At 45.1% G+C, this 23405-nt stretch overlaps 1 protein-coding gene across 1 annotated transcript; it reads left to right on the top strand.

Moving 5' to 3' along the window:
* Positions 1 to 12226: 12226 nt before the first annotated feature.
* On the top strand, positions 12227 to 15132 carry LOC142195824 (uncharacterized). The gene is made up of 2 exons (XM_075265917.1): positions 12227 to 12251; positions 13751 to 15132. Exons 1-2 carry the CDS (start codon positions 12227 to 12229, stop codon positions 15130 to 15132), a joined length of 1407 nt encoding a protein of 468 aa, XP_075122018.1.
* Positions 15133 to 23405: the final 8273 nt, after the last annotated feature.

Below are 23405 nucleotides of genomic sequence, written 5' to 3'. Positions count from 1 at the left end.
GTGCTGTGTATATATGCTGTATACGGTACAGTGCTGTGTATATACGCTGTATACGGTACGGTGCTGTGTATATACGCTGTATACAGTACAGTGCTGTGTATATACGCTGTATACAGTACAGTGCTGTGTATATACGCTGTATACGGTACAGTGCTGTGTATATACGCTGTATACAGTACAGTGCTGTGTATATATGCTGTATACAGTACAGTGCTGTGTATATATGCTGTATACGGTACAGTGCTGTGTATATATGCTGTATACGGTACGGTGCTGTGTATATATGCTGTATACGGTACGGTGCTGTGTATATATGCTGTATACGGTACGGTGCTGTGTATATATGCTGTATACGGTACGGTGCTGTGTATATATGCTGTATACAGTACGGTGCTGTGTATATACGCTGTATACAGTACAGTGCTGTGTATATATGCTGTATACAGTACAGTGCTGTGTATATATGCTGTATACAGTACAGTGCTGTGTATATATATAGTATAATACAGTACAGTGCTGTGTATATATGCTGTATACAGTACAGTGCTGTGTATATACGCTGTATACGGTACAGTGCTGTGTATATATGCTGTATACGGTACAGTGCTGTGTATATATGCTGTATATGGTACAGTGCTGTGTATATACGCTGTATACAGTACAGTGCTGTGTATATATGCTGTATACAGTACAGTGCTGTGTATATACGCTGTATACAGTACAGTGCTGTGTATATACGCTGTATACAGTACAGTGCTGTGTATATATGCTGTATACAGTACACTGCTGTGTATATACGCTGTATACAGTACAGTGCTGTGTATATACGCTGTATACGGTACAGTGCTGTGTATATATGCTGTATACAGTACAGTGCTGTGTATATATGCTGTATACGGTACAGTGCTGTGTATATACGCTGTATACAGTACAGTGCTGTGTATATATGCTGTATACAGTACACTGCTGTGTATATATGCTGTATACAGTACAGTGCTGTGTATATACGCTGTATACAGTACAGTGCTGTGTATATACGCTGTATACAGTACAGTGCTGTGTATATATGCTGTATACAGTACAGTGCTGTGTATATATGCTGTATACAGTACAGTGCTGTGTATATATGCTGTATACAGTACAGTGCTGTGTATATATGCTGTATACAGTACACTGCTGTGTATATATGCTGTATACAGTACAGTGCTGTGTATATATGCTGTATACAGTACAGTGCTGTGTATATACGCTGTATACGGTACAGTGCTGTGTATATACGCTGTATACGGTACAGTGCTGTGTATATATGCTGTATACGGTACAGTGCTGTGTATATATGCTGTATACAGTACAGTGCTGTGTATATATGCTGTATACAGTACGGTGCTGTGTATATACGCTGTATACGGTACAGTGCTGTGTATATATGCTGTATACAGTACAGTGCTGTGTATATATGCTGTATACAGTACAGTGCTGTGTATATATATAGTATAATACAGTACAGTGCTGTGTATATATATAGTATAATACAGTACAGTGGTGTGTATATACGCTGTATACAGTACAGTGCTGTGTATATATATAGTATAATACAGTACAGTGCTGTGTATATATGCTGTATACAGTACAGTGCTGTGTATATACGCTGTATACGGTACAGTGCTGTGTATATATATAGTATAATACAGTACAGTGCTGTGTATATATGCTGTATACAGTACAGTGCTGTGTATATACGCTGTATACAGTACAGTGCTGTGTATATATGCTGTATACGGTACAGTGCTGTGTATATATTCTGTATACGGTACAGTGCTGTGTATATATGCTGTATACGGTACAGTGCTGTGTATATATATGCTGTATACGGTACAGTGCTGTGTATATACGCTGTATACGGTACAGTGCTGTGTATATACGCTGTATACGGTACAGTGCTGTGTATATATATAGTATAATACAGTATACACGTCTCTCTTACCTTCTCAGTCTCGGACAATCTCTCCACTAAGAGTCAGATGAAACTTCTCCCCAGCACAGCCTGGAGCCTGACTCCTCCCACACATGTGGCTGATCACATGACTGTGACTCGGCCATTTTTCAGTTTCGCATTTTTGTTTTTCCCTCCTCACATTTCAAGAGCCATAACTTTTTCATTTTTCAGTTCACAGAGTCACATGATAGCTTATTGTTTGCGGGACAAATTGTACTTTGTAATGGCGCCATTCATTATGCTGTGCAATGTACTGGGAAGCTGGAAAACAATTCAGAACAAGGTGAAATTGGAGAAAAAATGCATTTGTGCCATTTTCATATGGGTTTAATTTTTACAGCGTTCACTGTTTGGTACAAATGACATGTTACCTGTGTTCTGCGTGTCAGTACGAACACGGTGATACCAAATTTAAATAGTATTTGTAATGTGTTGTTAAAAAAATGAAAAACTTTGCAAAATAGAAAAAAAAATTGTGTCGCCATGTTCTGACACCTGTAATGTTTTCATATTTACATGTATGCCTCCCAACTTTTGAAAAGTTATGTTGACTCCGCCCATTCTCATTCATTTTTCATGTGCACACAGTATAATCTTACTACAGTCACCTGTACATTATATGTCCCCCCTCCATCTCTCCCCCCGTTTCATATACACCCTACATCTGCCCCTAGTTTCATGTCCCCCCCTCCATCTCTGTCCCCAGCTCCATATCCCCCCAGTTTCATATCCTCCTGTCTCTGCTCAGTTTCATGCTGTTTTCCCCCTCTTCATCTGCCCACAGTTTCATGTCCCCCCGTCTCTGCCTCGGTGCCTTAATCAGCCCCAGTGTCATGCCGCTCTCCACACCCCCCCTCTCTTCATTTGCCCCAGTGTCATGCCGTTCTCCCCACCCCCTTCATCTGCCCCAGTGTCATGCTGTTCTCCCCCCTTCATCTGCCCCAGTGTCATGCCATTCTCCCCCCCTTCATTTGCCCCAGTGTCATGCTGTTCTCCCCCCTTCATCTGCCCCAGTGTCATGCTTTTCTCCCCACCCCCTTCATCTGTCCCAGTGTCATGCCGTTCTCCCCCCTTCATCTGCCCCAGTGTCATGCTGTTCTCCCCCCTTCATCTGCCCCAGTGTCATGCCGTTCTCCCCACCCCCTTCATCTCCCCCAGTGTCATGCCGTTCTCCCCACCCCCTCCATCTGCCCCAGTGTCATGCCGTTCTCCCCACCCCCTTCATCTGCCCCAGTGTCATGCCGTTCTCCCCCCTTCATCTGCCCCAGTGTCATGCTGTCCCCCCTTCATCTGCCCCAGTGTCATGCCGTTCTCCCAACCCCCTTCATCTACCCCAGTGTCATTCCGTTCTCCCCACCGCCTTCATCTGCCCCAGTGTCATGCCATTCTCCCCACCCCCTTCATCTGCCCCGGTGTCATGCCGTCCCCCCCTTCATCTGCCCCAGTGTCATGCCATTCTCCCCCCTTCATCTGCCCCAGTGTCATGCTGTTCTCCCCCCCTTCATCTGCTCCAGTGTCATGCCGTCTCCCCCCTTCATCTGCCCCAGTGTCATGTGCCCCCTCCATCTGCCCCCAGTTTCATGTTCCCCTCCATCTGCCCCAATTTCATATCCCCCTTCATCTTCCCCCATTTTCATGTTCCCCTTCATCTCTGCCCCTAGTTCCATGTTTCTCTTCCATCTGTGGCCCCAGTTTCATGTTCCCCCCTCCATCTCTGCCCCTAGGTTACTGACACACACACACTCCACTCTGCATCTCACATTCCTCTCAGTACTACATCTCTTCATCTTCCGGCCGGCACACTAAGACACGTCTCACTAGCCACATGACGTCTGACGTCACACACAGGTCCTTGAGTTTTAAACTTCAGTAGTACTAGTACTTCATCACCCATCACTTTCTATTGCCATTATAAGAGCGGGGGAGTGATTGGAGGAAAGTTTAGGTAAAACACTGAATAAAGGGACATAGCGGGTGTCACGGAACAAAGGTATACGTCTTTCCTCCGTAAGATCTCTTGAATCAACAGGGACGCAAGAGGTCGGGAGACAGCAGCAATTTATTGTAATCCACAAAGTTAGTAGCCAGCGGCGGTCACATCAACCGTAATAACAATAAGTCCACAGAAGTCACAACTCAATGATAGCTTTGGTTCCTTGGTCCTGTAACTAAATCCTGGCTCTCTACAGAGCTGTGCACAGGCCGGCTAACCCATACTAACTGCTAGCTACATACTATATACTCAGGGCCGGCTCCAGGTTTTTATGGGCCCTTGGGCGACAGAGCCTCAGTGGGCCCCCTTGTAAAGGAGGTGGGGGAGTCGAGACACTGTGTGTTGCAGATGAAGCGAGTGACATCACACAGGAGTGTGGCGTCACCAACGCCATACCTCCCAATTTTTAAAGAGTAGAAAGAGGGGCAAAATGTGCGGTGTGCTCTGCGCGCCGTGGAAAATTTGGCTCCACCCACTTATGTTGACTCTGCCCATTCTCATTAATTTATCATGTGCTCCCACACAGTATAATCCTCCTAGTCACCCATAAATTATATGCCCCCCCTCCATCTATCCCCCAGTTTCATATACACCCTTCCTCTGCCCCCAGTTTCATGTCCCCCCTCCATCTCTGCACCCAGTTTCATCACGTTCTCCCCCTTCATCTGCCCCAGTTTCATGTCCCCCGTCTCTGCCCCAGTGTCATGCTGTTCCACCCCCCCATCTACCCCAGTGTCATGCCGTCCCCCCCCCCTCCATCTCTGTCCCCAGTTTCATGCCGTTCTCTCCCCACCCCCTTCATCTTCCCCAGTGCCATGCCGTTCCCCCCCCCTCCATTTGCCCCCCAGTTTCATGGGCCCCCTTCATTATGTTCCACCTTAATAATTAATACAAAAAAAAACACTTACACTCACCTTCCATCGCTCCCCCGACGCTCCTCTCTCCGCTCTCACTCCATTCACATAAGCGATTAAAGCAGGACCTGTGTGTGAGATCAGTTCCTGCTTTAAAGCTGCGGCCCTACTTGCGTCTGTAGGCGCGATGTGATGACGTCATCGCGCCTACACACGCACGCCGGGCCACAGCTTTAAAGCAGAAGCTGATCTCACACACAGGTCCTGCTTTAATCGCTTATGTATTTAATTCAGCTCATCGGCGTCCGTCCCACGCCGATGAGCTGATATTGGGACAGGCAAGTGCTGGGGCGGGCAAGTGCCGGGGGCCCCCAGAGGTTCTGTGGGCCCCGGCACTTGCCCGACTATGCCGTGCGCTGACGCCGGCCCTGTATATACTAACACTGTTACATCCTATATCTGTGGGTGGGAAGGGCTGAGTCACAGATCCTTCCCCCCTCACCTATGCCAAGGAGAGCAGACCCCCTGTCTACTTTGGACAATGCACCGTCCAACATCTTCTTGGAGACACCAATCAGATTATCTCCACCCATTGTCCTCACTAGTTAGAGGTATTTGCATACAATGTACTAACACACTAGACCCCAATCAGCCAACTACACATTGATGTATACAACAGGTTACAGAATACATGCCACACCAAATATATATTACACATGGCCTATAGTATAGACTCCAGACATCCCGCGACAACCCCTCCCCCTCTCTAAACATGTGCAGGACACAATTGGCCTACACAGGTGAATTGTGGAGTGCACATCAGTCTCTATAGCTCATATGTCCTCCTGCTGGGGAGCTGCACAGCTGGGGGGAACCTGACACGTTGCTGGGACCCTGCAATGAAGTGGGCACCATGCCAGGGAAGGCGGACTGGTATAGGGGTGACTGCAGCCCTGTGCCATTGGAGCCCGTATTGGACAACCCCATAGAACTGGGTGGGGGTCCTGCCGCCAGGCTGCACTGAGACAGAGATTGCGCCATTGTTTGCTGCCTTCCAAGAGATGGGGGCAACGGCAGCTGAGAAACCCCCATTCCGGCCGTGGCCCAGCGGGTATTGTTGGCATGAAAGGAGCACAAGCTGTCGCCCATTGCTGCGGCGGCCGTTGATGGAAACTGCGGCAATCCTGGGGTGGACAGTAATGTGCCAGGGGCGCGGAACACATTGGTGGTCTTCTTACGCTTCTTCCACTTAGCACGTCTGTTCTGAAACCAGACCTGTTGGGAAGTTGAGGCCACTGGGCTGGCATCGGGCAGAAAATCCGGTTGATCCATGTTGGCGTCTCTCTGAGCTTGGCTTGGGGTCACTGCTCCCACAAAGTGGCACTGTAGATTTCCAACATCGTTGCCTAACAGAACATCGGCCGGCAGCCCGCTCATCACACCAATTGTGCATAGTCGAGTTCCACGGTAGCTTTAGGAAGACGTCTCCGAGTACCCCCTGCCAACTCGATAGAAAGGCCAGGGCCTTTTAATTGGCCGCTACTTATTGTATTATTGCAGTAGGTATGGGCCAATAACTTACTCACCTATCCAGGCTCCTGTCCAGGCCGGCCTCCGCTGCTGCCTCTAGGCGATACTGCCCTTAAGCCACAGCGCTGAAGAATTCCAAGACACTATGTCCAGCGTCCTGGCGTTCTTCAGCGTTGGCTATAGCATGCCCTTGAGATGGCAGCGGAGACGACCTGGACAGGAACGTGGATATGTAAGTTGTTTGCTGCTAACTACGTCAATAATACAATAGGTAGCAGCCTAACATATACTGTGGGGGCCATAAAAAAGGGGTATATACTGTGTATGGGGGAGGGGTATATACTGTGTATGGGGGAGGGGTATATACTGTGTATGGGAGAGGGGTAAATACTGTGTATGGGGGAGGGGTAAATACTGTGTATGGGGGAGGGGTATATACTGTGTATGGGAGAGGGGTATATACTGTGTATGGGGGAGGGGTATATACTGTGTATGGGGGAGGGGTATATACTGTGTATGGGGGAGGGGTATATACTGTGTATGGGGAGGGGTAAATACTGTGTATGGGGGAGGGGTATATACTGTGTATGGGGGAGGGGTATATACTGTGTATGGGGAGGGGTATATACTGTGTATGGAGGAGGGGTATATACTGTGTATGGGGGAGGGGGTAAATACTGTGTATGGGGGAGGGGTAAATACTGTGTATGGGAGAGGGGTATATACTGTGTATGGGGAGGGGTATATACTGTGTATGGGGGAGGGGTATATACTGTGTATGGGGGAGGGGTAAATACTGTGTATGGGGGAGGGGTAAATACTGTGTATGGGGAGGGGTAAATACTGTGTATGGGGAGGGGTATATACTGTGTATGGGGGAGGGGTATATACTGTGTATGGGGAGGGGTATATACTGTGTATGGGGGAGGGGGTAAATACTGTGTATGGGGGAGGGGTAAATACTGTGTATGGGGGAGGGGTAAATACTGTGTATGGGGGAGGGGTAAATACTGTGTATGGGGGAGGGGTATGTACTGTGTATGGGGAGGGGTAAATACTGTGTATGGGGGAGGGGTATATACTGTGTATGGGGGAGGGGTATATACTGTGTATGGGGGAGGGGTATATACTGTGTATGGGGGATAGGTAAATACTGTGTATGGGGGAGGGGTAAATACTGTGTATGGGGGAGGGGTAAATACTGTGTATGGGGGATGGGTATGTACTGTGTATGGGGAGGGGTAAATACTGTGTATGGGGGAGGGGTATATACTGTGTATGGGGAGGGGTATATACTGTGTATGGGGAGGGGTAAATACTGTGTATGGGGGAGGGGTATATACTGTGTATGGGGAGGGGTAAATACTGTGTATGGGGGAAGGGTATATACTGTGTATGGGGAGGGGTATATACTGTGTATGGGGAGGGGTAAATACTGTGTATGGGGGAGGGGTATATACTGTGTATGGGGAGGGGTATATACTGTGTATGGGAGAGGGGTATATACTGTGTATGGGGAGGGGTAAATACTGTGTATGGGGGAGGGGTATATACTGTGTATGGGAGAGGGGTAAATACTGTGTATGGGGAGGGGTAAATACTGTGTATGGGGGAGGGGTATATACTGTGTATGGGAGAGGGGTAAATACTGTGTATGGGGAGGGGTAAATACTGTGTATGGGGGAGGGGTAAATACTGTGTATGGGGGAGGGGTATATACTGTGTATGGGAGAGGGGTAAATACTGTGTATGGGGAGGGGTAAATACTGTGTATGGGGGAGGGGTAAATACTGTGTATGGGGGAGGGGTAAATACTGTGTATGGGGGAGGGGTATATACTGTGTATGGGGGAGGGGTAAATACTGTGTATGGGAGAGGGGTATATACTGTGTATGGGGGAGGGGTAAATACTGTGTATGGGGGAGGGGTATATACTGTGTATGGGGGAGGGGGTAAATACTGTGTATGGGGGAGGGGGTAAATACTGTGTATGGGGGAGGGATAAATACTGTGTATGGGGGAGGGGTAAATACTGTGTATGGGGGAGGGGTATATACTGTGTATGGGGGAGGGGTATATACTGTGTATGGGGGAGGGGGTAAATACTGTGTATGGGGAGGGGTAAATACTGTGTATGGGGAGGGGTAAATACTGTGTATGGGGAGGGGTATATACTGTGTATGGGGAGGGGTATATACTGTGTATGGGGGAGGGGTATATACTGTGTATGGGGGAGGGGTATATACTGTGTATGGGGGAGGGGTATATACTGTGTATGGGGGAGGGGTATATACTGTGTATGGGGGAGGGGTAAATACTGTGAGGGGCAAAAAAGATACTTATATAGTGTGGCACGCCATAAAAATCTTTCTCATATAGTGTGTGTGGGGGGGGGGGCATAAAAAGCAGGGTCATATTCTGTGGTGGGGGAACTTTCTAAGGTCAGGAAATCAGCCATGTTGTCCTTATTGTGGTCGGGATCTCTTCTGATACATGTAGTGTCCCTGCCTGATAACCCGGCTACAATAAGGACATCATGGCTGGGCTCCTGACAAGTCCCAGACCATAGAAAGGTTCTGCATTAGTGGATGTAACTAGAGATGAGCGAGTACTATTCGAAGCGGCAGTTTTGAATGAATGGGAATGAATGGGAGCGGCCGGCACCGGCGTCCTGCCGCTTAACCCCCTGCGTGCCGGCCGCTCCCATTCATTCCCATTCATTCAAAACTGCCGCTTCGAATAGTACTCGCTCATCTCTAGTCATAACTATTGGCGACCAATCAAGACAACAGACTGTCACCACTAAGAAAGTGAGAGAAAATCTTTAAAACTCTGCAGAATTTTTAATTACTTATATTTGCAAAAATGTTTAACTTTTAATTATCTACAAATATAGATCTGATTATATACATAGGGATACTCCTTTAATGTAGGAGAGGAGTCACATGACCAGGTCCTGCCGCTATCAGTTTATCTGCCCAGTAGATTCTCATGGGTTAAAGGACCTTTGATGATGTCACAGTCATGTGATCAGCCACATGTGTGGGAGGAGTCAGGCTCCAGGCTGTGCTGGGGAGAAGTTTCCGGAAGTTCTGATCAGCAGGTAATAGAGACCTGTACACACAGCACTGTACTGTATACTATATATATACTGCACCGTACACTACTGTATACTATATATACTGAACTGTATACTATATACACTGTACTGTATACTATATATATACTGCACCGTACACTACTGTATACTATATATACTGAACTGTATACTATATACACTGTACTGTATACTATATATATACTGCACCGTACACTACTGTATACTATATATACTGAACTGTATACTATATACACTGTACTGTATACTATATATATACTGCACCGTACACTACTGTATACTATATATACTGAACTGTATACTATATACACTGTACTGTATACTATATACACACACTGCACTGTACAGTATACTATATAAATATATATACTGTATATACACATATATATTAAAATGTATTGTATACTATATACTATATATACTGTACTGTATAATATATATATATATATACACTGCCAAAAACCCACCTCCTAGACCTGAATGAATGAAATCTTCTCATTGTTTGTTCTGTACAAAGGTGAATGTGATGACAACAAAATCACACAAATCATCAATGGAAATCACATGTATTAACCAATGCAGGCCTGGATTCAGTTTCACTCCCAAAATCAAAGTGGAAAAACCCACTACAGGCCGATCCAACTTTGATGTGATGTCCTTTCAACCTGTCAGTATGAGACTGAGTAGTGTGTGTGACCTCCATGTGACAAAGTCTGGAGACGCCGCGGAGAGTGATCTGCTGCCTGCAACAAGTAATCAATGAAAAGATTTCATTCATTCAGATCTAGGATGTGTTATTGGAGGGTTCCTTTTATGTTTTTTAGCAGTGTATATATATATATATATATATATATATATATCCGGACCTGGACTTACACCCCTGTAGTATTCAGAGCCTCTCCTGTCTTTCTATGGCCGCCTGCAGGGCTGGATCCTCCAGTTCATCCAACACAGAACGCTCCTTCTCCTCAACAACCCACCAAGGATGGACAAGGACGGGAATGAGATCAGCAGAAGATTATTAGACTTCACCTTGGAGATCATCTACCTGCTGACCGGAGAGGTGACCTTATTAGATTTCTATGGGATTTATTGGGTGGATTTAACAAACCTATAATAGGAAGGATCCCGTGTCCTGTAGAAGAGCGTCCAGACCTCCCAAGTGCTGGAGAAGAACAGCAGTAGATGTGAAGATCTGACCCAATATGATGAGTTATGTATCATGGTAACCGATCATATATACAGACACAGGAGGTAGCCCTTATATTATGTCTGCTATATCTTAGGCTAGATCTTGGTTTATCTCAAGTTCCCAATCACTGGAAGTGTATTACAGACATCTATATACTCTTATAGTATTATAATATTCACTGACATTACTTCTTATCATCCCCCAACTCATTTCATATTAGTGTCTTTATTGGAGAGACGGTTTTTTGGTGTAAACTATGAGATAATTCTTCTTGGTGAGTCTCCTCTACTGTGTCTCTCTCCATACACAGCATTATACACTAGTGATGTCCAACATCCATGTCCATGAGTCAGGAGGATGGAGCCGAAGTCAGATCGTGGAGCCTTCACCTCACCCCCTGATACAGGAGGAGATCAATGGACAGAAGATCCTAGAACTCACTAACAAGATGCTGGAGCTGCTGACTGGAGAGGTGACACTGCTGGGAATGCTGGGACATTATACAGTAACTGGAGGGGTCGGGGTGATGACTGTATCATTATGTTGTCAGGTTCCTATAAGGTGTCAGGATGTCGCTGTCTATTTCTCCATGGAGGAGTGGGAGTATTTAGAAGGACACAAGGATCTGTACAAGGAGGTGATGATGGAGGACCACCAGCCCCTCACATCAGCAGGTAATAGACATGACTATATACACATGGACTTCCATTATTTGTATGTACAGAATGAATTCAGTCCCTGTCTGTGTTTCCTACAGGTAGATCCAGTAAGAGGACAACACCGGAGAGATGTCCCAGTCCTCTTCTTCCACAGGATGATCAGGTAGATGGAGATATTCCCTATGATGTGGAGACGGGCTGTGAAGTCCTTGTGGTCAGTCTTGTTGTATCCAGCAGTATTAGATGTTACTTACAATATTTCTTTCACAGCTTCTGACTCTGGACAAAGATAAGAAGAATATTAATACTACAGAGCCCTATGTGAGTGGTGATGAGGAGTGTGAGGAGGACATTCCTACCGGGAACCGCCCAGGTGAGGAGTCACCACTGAATATACCACAGAACGGTCTCAGATTCTCCTCAGTCACTGACTACAATAGTTGTGAGTAGACTTTTTAGCTCCGTGTCCTATCAGATCTTTCAGTTCTATATATTTGGATATGGATGAAAGTGTGTTGTCGTTGTTGGTGATAAGTCACACTGCGCATGTAAAATACTATGTAAAAGCTGGATATTGTCTATGTGAACGAGGCCAATTTCTTCATCTTCTATTACTGGTATTGATAAGGAAACGTTTGCTCAGTTTTGGGACCAATGAGCCATCAGCTTGTAAGGGAATAGGCCGTACTGGGATCCTTGGCCCTATAAGTCTAGTATAAGGGCCGCACTTCAGAATGAAGCACATTATCTGCTGGGCACTGATCGAGGGGTTTTACTCCGAATGAGACGGTAAGTGAAATGGTTACAAACTGAGACCCAAATTCTAATGAAACCAAATCTTTGCAATTTGTTTTGGACAAATTTTAAAAAAATGGCCACAAAAAATGTTTACTAGCACTGACAATACAGGTAGGTATAGGAGAGGAAGAGAGGTTAGCTAAAGAAGTATAGGGAGAGATCATAGGAGTCAGTAAAAAAAATGTGACATCACACACCATTATGGTCAATGCAGTTTACCAGAATTCACATGTAACTGTTGTTTTAACGGTCCGGTCTCTCCGACGTTTGGGTTCCCCAGTGGACCCAACCAAAGGAGAGCCGGGCACAGATGTGAGCCTAGCCTAAAATATCTGGATAAAGATAGATAGCTCGCTACTCATACTGTAAGTACGTTTGTCCTAAAGCCATGACTTCCTCATACGTGGCTGTACTGTTCCACTGTAGTAAAGTACGTCTAGGTGTCAGGGTGTGTGTGAGACGGACACCACCTAATAGCCCAGAATCCTTTATGATCCTACACTGAGCATTTTACTAGAAAAGAGTGGTGACCGGCATACCGCAACATGGACCGATGAAGGTGTTCTAGAAGCTTAACAGTTGGAGCCAGTGATGAAGTAGGGAGCCGTCCGCTCTCTGCTTTACCACTCAGCCGCTGTCTTTGCTCCCGGTGTCCTGGGAGGAGGTGCAATATAGTGACGTCACTTACATCGCACCTGTTGTTCCTTGAAGACTCTAAAGAGAAGAAGTTTGATATAAAGAGTGGGGGTATGAAACTGTTGGGACAACCTGGGGAGAAGCCATGACACTGTGGGGACAACCTGGAAGATGGGGGGAGATCATGACACAGTGGGGCAATCTGAGGGGGACATGATACAGTGGGGCAACTGGGGTGGGGGGAGATGATAAAGTGGGGGAAACTTGGGGAGGACACATGACACTATGGGGGCCACCTGGAGGGGGACATTATGAGGGGCATTATAGTGTGTGGCACCACTAGGAAGGCATTATACTGTGTGAAAGGAACTAAGGGGCGTTATAGTATGTGGAGGCCATTGAGAGGGTATTGTAATTTGTGCAGGTCTGGTATTTCTAAGTGGCATTGGGGGGGACCCACGTATGAGACCTTTGCACAGGGCCCACCAATCTATTAAAACGGCCGTGCCTGCCTGAATCCTAGGAAGTTTAATAGGACTCTTAGTGGTTAATTGACTTTCACGACATACCTTGTAGTTTGTATAGAAATGTTATAAAATATTACTAAACCGCTAGTATGCTGCTGTTAGGCAGGTGTAGTGTAGGGTCCTATACTTTTGTAGGCTACTGCTTCCAATCCCCAGAATCAAGAGAAAACAATGATAGAGGTGGGCGAGAAGAGTCCGCTCATCATAGTCCCCTGCAGATCTCTGGTACATGTGTATTGTGTGCAGTGAAGCAGAAGTCAGTACACCTCTCTTCACTACACATAGGATTGGGGCCCTAAAGCAAGCTGTGTAATGGAATGGCCCCAAACCAGCTAACAAGTTCCCTTTTACGTTATATTACTGAAAAATAAAAATCTCCTTTATTTTTGGTAGATGACTGTACCAGGAGCTCAGAGGGACATCTGATACCTACAGATTATACTGCAGAGGATCATGGTATCACTCAAGAGCCATATGAAGAACATGTCAATACCCCAGATATACCCTCAGCCCTTCACAGCAAAGATCTATCATCTGATCCTATTATACAAGACCAATCTTCTGAATCATCACAGACTGTGACGCAAAATGAAAGTCACAAAAGGCATGTGAAACATAAAAGAGCTCACACGAGAGAAAAGAGACATTCATGTTCAGAATGTGGGAGATGTTTTCTAAACAAATCAGCTCTTGTTATACATCATAAGATTCACACCGGAGAGAAGCCATATTCATGTTCAGAATGCGGGAGATGTTTTACCCAGAAAGCAAATCTTGTTGATCATTTGCGAATTCACACTGGAGAGAAACCATTTTCATGTTCAGAATGCGGCAAATGCTTTATCAAGAAATCTGAGCTTGTTACGCATGAAAGAATTCACACAGTAGAGAAGCTATTTCCATGTTCAGAATGTGGAAAATATTTTTCTCAGAAAGTAAACCTCGTTGCTCATCAGAGAACTCACACAGGAGAGAAGACATTTCCATGTTCAAAGTGTGAAAAAAGTTTTCGATCCAAATCATATCTTGTTAGGCATCAAAAAATTCACACCGAGAAGCCATATTCATGTTCAGAATGTGGGAAATGGTTCAGGTACAAATCAGACCTGGTTAGTCATCAAAGAATTCACACAAGCGAGAAGCTATTTCCATGTTCAGAATGTGGTAAGTGCTTTACTATGGAATCAGAACGTGTTACACATCAGAGAATTCACACAGGGAAGACGCCATTTTCATGCTCAGAATGTGGGAAATATTTTTCTCGGAAAACAAATCTTGTTGTTCACCAGAGAATTCACAAAGGAGAGAAGCCATATTCATGTTCAGAATGTGGGAAATGTTTTAGTCGGAAAACATATCTTGTTGTTCACCAGAGAATTCACACAGGAGAGAAGCCATATTCATGTTCAGAATGTGGGAAATGTTATAGATACAAATCAGATGTTGTAAATCATAAGAGAAGTCACACAGGGGAGAAGACCTTTTCATGTCTAGAATGTGGAAAATGTTTTACCTATAAAACAGATCTTGTAAGTCATGAGAAAGCTCACACGAGGGAGAAGCCATTTTCGTGTTCACAGTGTGGGAAATGTTATGCTAGTAAATCAAGTCTTTTCGACCATCAAAAATTTCACAAAGGACAAAATCTAATTTCATGTTCAGAATGTGGTAAGTTCTTTACTGCGCAATCAAAACTGGTTATACATCTCAGGAGCCACACTGGAGAGAAGCCATATTCATGTTCAGAATGTGGGAAATCTTATATTCATAAATCACATCTTGTAAGACATAAGAGAACTCACACAGGAGAGAAGCCAAATTCACGTTGAAATGTTGGAAATGTTTTCACTTTAGATCAGATCTTGTTACTAATAAGACATTCCCCAAGGAGCGCAAATGTTTTAATACAAAGGCATGAAGTGCTGTACACACATATATAATTTTTTTTTTTAATAAACTTTATTGGCAAGTAATAGTTCACTGGTTACAATCAAAGTAAAGTCACATGTCATTCAATAGAAAGGGAAAGTGATGTAGGGGAGTAAATGATGAATAGGAAATGTATACAACTAATAGTAAGTGTCTTATCTATGCATATGCAAATATTTATTTATTATTTGTTATGCTTACTTATATAGCGCCATCATATTCCGCAGCGCTTTACAGACATTGACAATCACTGTCCCATACAGGGCTCACAATCTACGGTCCCTATCAGTATGTCTTTGGTGTGTGGGAGGAAACCGGAGTACCCAATGACCAATAGTAACACTAAAAGTACAGGGGGTGACAACAAAAGAAAAAAGAAGGGAGGAAAATAGGAAGGGGGGGGGGGATTAGAGACCTTGTAAATACAGTACTCGTCCCAAGATGACCACATGACATCGAAACTTCCACGTTACGATGAAAAGAGGCAGTCAGGTGTTCCATGCCACGAACATCCTTCATACGGGAAATAAACTCCGGGACAGTTGATGGAAAAGTCTTCCTCCACTGGAGAGCAATAAGCATTATATAAAAATAGTCTGGAGATCTTCTTACCTAGGTGTCTGGGTGAGAGAATAAGCAAATAGATGAGGAGACCTAAGTAGCCACCCTGTATAAAAAGGGCAACAATAAGGGACCTGACCTCCAACCAGAAAGGGCAAATCTGTGGACAATGCCAGAAAATGTGGCACAGCGTACCCACCCCTGCCAGCAAAGAGAGGGAATGCTAGGATTAAGGGAATGAAGCAAGGTGGGGGTGTGATACCAATGCATAAGTAATACATGTAGAGGACTTAGCTGGATGGGACTAGGTAATCTTCCATTGTCCAGGCAAGATCTGCCCATCCAGAACTTCGGACCATTTGACCATATTTTTATAAGAGAGGGGGGCCTGTCTCTCTGAAGAGGAGAGTAGCCTGAAGATACCCGAGATCAGGCCACTCGTAGAGGTATCGGCTCGGCATACTCTCTCAAAAGCAGTAAGGACCGAAACCATCAAGCATCTGAACTGGGAGGCCACAAAATGGACTATTTGCTGATAGTGGAACCACTCAGAAGTAGGCAAGCGTAACAAAGAGGTACATAATCAAAAGGCCTGAGCTCCAAGGTCGAAGGGTCAACCAGATCAGCAATGTGGAAGAGACCTAGCTTACTCCAGGGCTTTATCATAGCAGCTGAGAGTCCCTCCGGTAGGAGCAGATTGTATAGGAAAGAAACCATAGAGGTACGTGGTGATGCTAGGGGGAAAAGTTTTGAGCAGGTTATCCAAATAGCTAGCGTGAAGTGGATGGGCCAGAGGAGGCAGACAGAATGGGAGGGAGAAACGGGACCACAAGAACGCATTAGGGTGATTTGGTGCTAACCAGAGCTTCTCAATCTCAACCTACTTTAAGCTTGTGGCTCTGCCCAAAATGGTATACAACGTAAGTGAACCACCCAATAGTTATGCAAAACGTGGGTTCGCCAACCCTCCCCACTCCCGCCTGACAACAATACAGAGCAAGGAATGCGGTGGCATTTACCATTCCAAATAAACTGGAGTTCCAACCTAGGCAACGCAACTGAAACTGTTTCAAAGAAATAGAGAAGCATTAGAAGAGTCATTTTGACTGCCATAATGCAATCTATGAGAGTTATATGGAGAGGGAGCCACTTATCTAAAAGGGAGTGGAGCTCACTAAACAGGTGGAGATAATTGACCGAGTTGAGGGAAGAAGAAGAGGGAGACAGATGGATATCCAACTAACGAAGGGAGCGCTCCCTCCACTGAAAGTCAAAGTTAGGCCTAAGCAGCTGTAGTGTTGAGCTAAGGGTTAAAGGGTATTGCCTCTGTTTTGGTTGGATTTACTTTATAACCTAAGAGATCACCATATTTTTTCAGCTCTTGGAGGAGGCTGAGGAGGGACGTGTGGGGGTTGGTCAGAATTAGAAGAACATCGTCCGCAAACAGACCAATCGTAAAGTCCCCGTCTTGAACGAAAGATTGTGAATGATAATCTGTTTTCCCTTAGCCCAAACAGCAGCACAACTGGGGTATTCCTGCCCCTATGAGCTGTTAGGACAGGTGGAATTTTTAATTACCTAACAGCTTTGACCTCTATAAGAGGCCGGAAGACCTGCTCCTCCCTTGTGTTAGTATCAAGTATAAGATCTGACATATATTTTACAGACATGATACATCGTACAAAAAGTACAAATACAGCATAGGGAAGGAGCCTTGTGCTGCTGTTTGGGCTAAGGGAAAACAGATTGTCATTCACAATCTTTCATTCCCCCTACACCCAACAGCAGCACAACTGGGGATTTAGCAAGTATCGCGTTACCCTAGGGTGGGTAATTTTGGCAGGCTGATGCCAATACAGTGTGTCCAAATGCTGTAGACTCCGTTGTTCGCCAATCCAGTCTATAATGCTTAGCGAAAGTTAGATGTGAACTCCAAGAAGCCGCGGCACATATCTGCTCTAAGGAAAGAGAACATCTTTTGGCCCACGATGTTGCTACTGCTCAGGTGGCGTGGGCACGGACAAAGTCTGGTACTGGGAGATCTTGAGCACGTAGCGAGCAGATGACGGCTTCTATGATCCATCTTGATAGAGTTGGTTTGGACGCTTTGGTACCCTTAGTGTGGCCGAACACTTTGATAAGCAAATTTTCTGATTTCCGGAAAGGAGCAGTGCGTTCCAGGTAAATCTGCAATGCTCTCACCAAGTCCAACTTGTGCATCTTCTCCTCCCACTCAGAGGTGGGAGAGGGGAAAAAAGGCTGGTAAGACAATTACCTGGTTGATATTCTGATAAGTGGGTACCTTTGGCAAAAATCCTGGGACGAACCTCAAGACAGGTTATAAATGGTTCAGAGGCCGCTAAGGTCTGTAGTTCGCCAATCCTCTTGGCAGAGGTTATTGCCAATAGGAAAGTTATTTTATATGATAGGTACTTCAAATCCACTTCAGATAGGGGCTCGAGGGGAGGCGCACAGAGCCCCTGTAGAACTGCAGCAAGGTCCCAGGTAGGGATGGGCGGCTGCACCTGAGGGCGAAGTCTAGAAGCCCCTCTAAGGAATTGTCTGATTAGAGGATCTAGTGATAATCTGGTCTCCAGGAGAGCGGATAGAGCTGAAACTTGTACCTTCAGGGTAGCGGGTGCCAGCCCCCTCTCTAGGCCATCTTGTAGGAACTCCAAGACTGCATCCCTGTTAGGGTCACGCTGGTTACTTGTACACCAGTTCTGGAAAAACCCAGGCGACCTTCTGGTAGCTCTGGTTAGTTGACTTTGCTCTTGAGTGCGCCAAAGTCCTTAGCACTCCCTGGGACAATCTTCTTTCGCCAGCTGAAGGCTGGTTGACCTCCAGGCAGTGAGGTTGAATCTGTTCAGACCTTGATAAGGCTGACTGTTCCAGTTTACCAGAATTTACACTGGTGGAAGCCTCCAGTTGTTCCTCTGGCTCATGGGAATGACCATTTTGACCAGAATGGCGTTCTTGTTGCCAAGCTCTGGTCCTGCCTGTGTTTCGTCAATACCTTCAGAATCCTCAGACGGGGAGGAAAAACGCTCTTCAGTTTGAACCTCCAAGGTATTGACAGGGCATACAGCGTCAGAAGTCTGTCTCCCTGGACTGGGAGACAATGCCCCTCTCTTGTGGCGCTGTTTGAGGTGGCCATCAGATCCACCTCGGGGAGACCTCATCTTTTGAAAAGATGGTGGAAAGCACCCTGGTCTAGGGACAACTTGTCTGAGGTTGCCAGTACTCTGGTAAGCTAGTCCCGTAGAATGTTTGAGTAACCTGGGAATTGAACCGCCGACAGCTGGGAGAGGAATGGATTTGAGTAGACTGTCATCAGGTTGTCCATCCGGCTCCTGATCATCTTCTTCATTGAAAGTGGCGCCAACGTCTGAGGTTCCACGTGAACTTTCGTAGGCTCTCGCCAGCTGGGTAAGCGCGTTCTCTTCAGGTAACACCAGGTGTCTTGTACCAGGGTCTCCCCCAGATGAGCTCCCCCGGTGGTCTACTGGATGGGCTTCTTTAGTCCCAAGAGACAGTGATTCCAGACTCGCAGATTTTTGCTGTAATGAAGGTGCCTCCAGCTGGGGACCGCAGAAACAGCGAGAGAGCCGCAGCAAGGTACTGATAGGTGGGGGACCCCCTATAGGAGGCCAGAGCACCTCTCCCCTGTCCACCTGTCCTGTCCCACAGGACAGAAAAAAACACAAGGGGGAGTTGGTCTTCCGGCCTCTTATAGAGGTCAAAGCTGTTAGGTAATTAAAAATTCCACCTGTCCTAACAGCTCATAGGATTGCAAAAGATAGAAAAACACCGAGCACACTTTATAGTGTAGATAGTCTATTCACCTTTTTGGATAATTGTAATGAATGTATCAGACCTGGTGGCCTCTCACTTGGTTTGGTTGTGACAGCGTTCACAACTCCGTACTAAGGTGTATATGATACCAGGTATGGGGAGCAGCACGTCTCAAAGGCACCAGTTGTGTCAACCGGGGAAACAGCAGAGGAAAAGGGCAGGACGGCGCTCACAGGTCCAATAGATTTTATTAATAAGAAGAATTGCACAACGCAAACAATCACAGCGTTTCGGGCTGGACGCCCTTTCTCAAGTGCGTATCTTGCAGGAAAAAGCCCTGTAGATACCAAGGATCAGCTGACCTAATGTAATAAACTTTTTAATATATAATTTATCTGCCTCTGCTGCCTCTATATTTACTTATCATTTATATTATATACATAGATATTACATCAGAACCTATGGTTATACGTATTCAAATAACTACACTAGGTGTAACATATACACAATTCCAGAACCACCTAGAAAAAGTTATATTATGGGGATGACGTCTATCCTTAGGGAGAGACCACCTTCTCAGGTGTGTGGAGACTTATACAGCCATAGTTGCTTCACTGCAAGGGAACATGGGGAGAATATGCAAATCTGTCTCCCTAAGGATAGATGTTATCCCCATAAACTGGTCTCTCAGCCTCTCACTTAAACCAAATCAATTCTCTCTAGGCTGCGCTGATGAAGTCCAAAGAGACAGAAACGGTGCCGTCCGCAGCTGAGAAATTGATTTGGTTATAACCTTGCATTATGCAGTGAAGGCTTCTGGGAAGTCGGGCATGATGTTCAGGGTGCTTGCTATAGAGGGCAGCATAACAGAGGCACTGTCTCCCTGTTTACATCTTGGGAGACAGATTTGCATATTCCTCCCATAGAAAAAAAGTTACTAATAGAGATGAAAGAACCTCTCGAAATTTTGTTTTTTCGGGTTTGGGACCAAGATTCATTTTAGGTTAAACAAGTTTGACATGACCAAGACCTAAAAGATAGTGTACAACTCTATCAGGTCTCCTAGGACTATATACCCACAAAATATAGTGTATGACACTGTCAGGGCTCCTAGGACTATATATATCTATAATACATATTGTATAACACTCTCAGGACTCCTATGACTATATATCTATAATACATAGTGTATAACACTGTCAGGACTCCTAGGACTATATATATCTATAATACATAGTGTATAACACCGCCAGGGACTCCTAGAACCTATCTATAAAACATAGTGTATAACACTGTCAGGACTCCTAGGAACCTATCTATAATACATAGTGTATAACACTGTCAGGACTCCTAGGAACCTATCTATAAAACATAGTGTATAACACTGTCAGGGCTCCTAGGAACCTATCTATAATACATAGTGTATGATACTGTCAGGGCTCCTAGGAACCTATCTATAAAACATAGTGTATGACACTGTCAGGGCTCCTAGGAACCTATCTATAATACATAGTGTATAACACTGCCAGGACTCCTAGGAACCTATCTATAATACATAGTGTATAACACTGCCAGGACTCCTAGGAACCTATCTATAAAACATAGTTTATGACACTGTCAGGGCTCCTAGGAACCTATCTATAAAACATAGTGTGTAACACTGCCAGGACTCCTAGGAACCTATCTATAAACATAGTGTATAACACTGTCAGGGCTCCTAGGAACCTATCTATAATACATAGTGTATGACACTGTCAGGGCTCCTAGGAACCTATCTATAATACATAATGTATAACACTGTCAAGACTCCTAGGACTATATATATCTATAATACATAGTGTATGACACTGTCAGGGCTCCTAGGACTATATATCTATAATACATAGTGTATAACACTGTCAGGGCTCCTAGGAACCCATCTATAATACATAGTGTATGACACCGTCAGGACTCCCAGGAACCTATCCAATTCTAGCTCTCTAAGGCAAATACAGCTAGCATTATGTAAACGGTAAAGTGACACGTCTATGGAACAATGGATAGTAGATACCTATTCTGAGTTTAACCATACACTGCACTGACACTCCTTTATGCATTTTAACATATAAAATACTCCCAAAATTACCCTTTTTTGAGACTCTCATTTTTAAGCCCTTCCCGCCGATCGCATTTTTTGATTTTCGTTTTTCGTTTTTGACTCCCCTCCTTCTAAACCCCATAACTTTTTTATTTCTCCGCTCCCAGAGCCATATAGGTCTTAATTTTTGCGGGACAAATTTTTCTTCATGATGCCGCCATTAATTATTCTATATAATGTACTGGGAAGCAGGGAAAAAATTCAGAATGGGGTGGATTTGAAGAAAAAATGCATTTCTGCGACTTTCTTACGGGCTTTGGTTTTACGGCGTTCACTGTGCAGCCAAAATGACATGTCCCCTATATTCTGTGTTTTGGTACGATTCCAGGGATACCAAATTTATATGGTTTTATTTACATTTTGACCCCTATAAAAAATTCCAAAACTGTGTTAAAAATGTTTTTTTCTAAAAGTCGCCATATTCCGACGGCCGTAACTTTTTTATACGTAAGTGTACGGGGATGCATAGGGCGTCTTTTTTGCGGGGCCGGGTGTACTTTTTAGTTTTACCATTTTCGGGAAATGTTATTGCTTTGATCACTTTTTATTCAAATTTTTATCAGAATCAAAACAGTGAAAAAACAGCGGTTTGGCACTTTCGACTATTTTTCCCGCTACGGCGTTTACCGAACAGGAAAAATATTTTTATAGATTTGTAGAGCGGGCGATTTCGGACGTGGGGAAACCTAACATGTATGTGTTTCACAGTTTTTAACTACTTTTATATGTGTTCTGGGGAAAGGGGGGTGATTTGAACTTTTAATTCTTTTTATATTTTTTTTAACTTTTTTTTTTTTTTTTTTTTTGCATTTATTAGACCCCCTAGGAGTGTTGAACCCCAGGGGGTCTGATCACTAATGCAATGCATTACAATGCTAATGCATTGCAAAAAAGCATCCTTTCTTTTGCAGGCTGCATAGACCAGCCTGCAAAAGAGAGGATTTGCAGACAAGCCTGGGAGCCTGTACAAGGCTCCAGGCTGTCATGGCAACGGGACGTCAGCCCTGGAGCATGCTCCAGGAGCCGGCGATCCCGGCCAAAATGGCGGGGCCCATGCGCCGCCGGGAAAATGGCGCCTCCGGCGCCTTTGACCGCGGCGCCGGAGGGGTTAATGCCTCCGATCGGAGGCATTAGAGCTGGTTGTCTACTGCTTAAAGCAGTAGACACCCGGCGGCTATGGCGGCCGCCCGGTTCCCGGGGCGGTCGCCACAGTTACAGACCCGACATGCGCCGTACTATTACGGCGCATGTCGGGAAGGGGTTAAATGGGTCTGGTCCCACAAGGTGCTAGAAAGTTCCAGAAAGCTCCAAGCCTTCTGCATTCTAGATTGTGACTACTTACACTCAAAATATTGACCCAATGGGCTGTAAAAGCTATATATTGTCCCTGCCCATAATTGCTGCTCCATGTGTTGGTGGTGGGATGCATCTTTCTCCACCTAGACATTTACAAGCAGAGGTCCACATGGCACGGCAGCGACTGCACTGCCAGTAGGTGGGAGTTAAAGTTGCAGATGAGACAGATTACTAGGAGGAGATTGCTTTTCCCTGCACACATATTCCTTTAAGGATGATGACTGGCACGTGAGTGGAAAAGGAGAAGAAGCAGTCAGAGACAATAATGATGATGACCATGTGCTAAGTGAGGATATGGCCTATCTACAAAGACGATCATGTGGA

The sequence above is a fragment of the Leptodactylus fuscus genome, chromosome 1 (genome assembly GCF_031893055.1).
Source record: "Leptodactylus fuscus isolate aLepFus1 chromosome 1, aLepFus1.hap2, whole genome shotgun sequence".
NCBI lineage: Eukaryota > Metazoa > Chordata > Amphibia > Anura > Leptodactylidae > Leptodactylus > Leptodactylus fuscus.
The sequence above is the reverse complement of the archived record's forward strand: the minus strand, read 5'-3'. Positions and strand labels throughout refer to the sequence as shown.

Excerpts from the sequence above, each read along its gene's own strand:
- LOC142195824 (XM_075265917.1), top strand. The coding sequence starts at position 12,227 with ATGTTTACTAGCACTGACAATACAG. Across the intron at positions 12,252-13,750 it reads TACTAGCACTGACAATACAG|AGGATCATGGTATCACTCAA; the intron begins GTAGGTATAGGA and ends ATTATACTGCAG.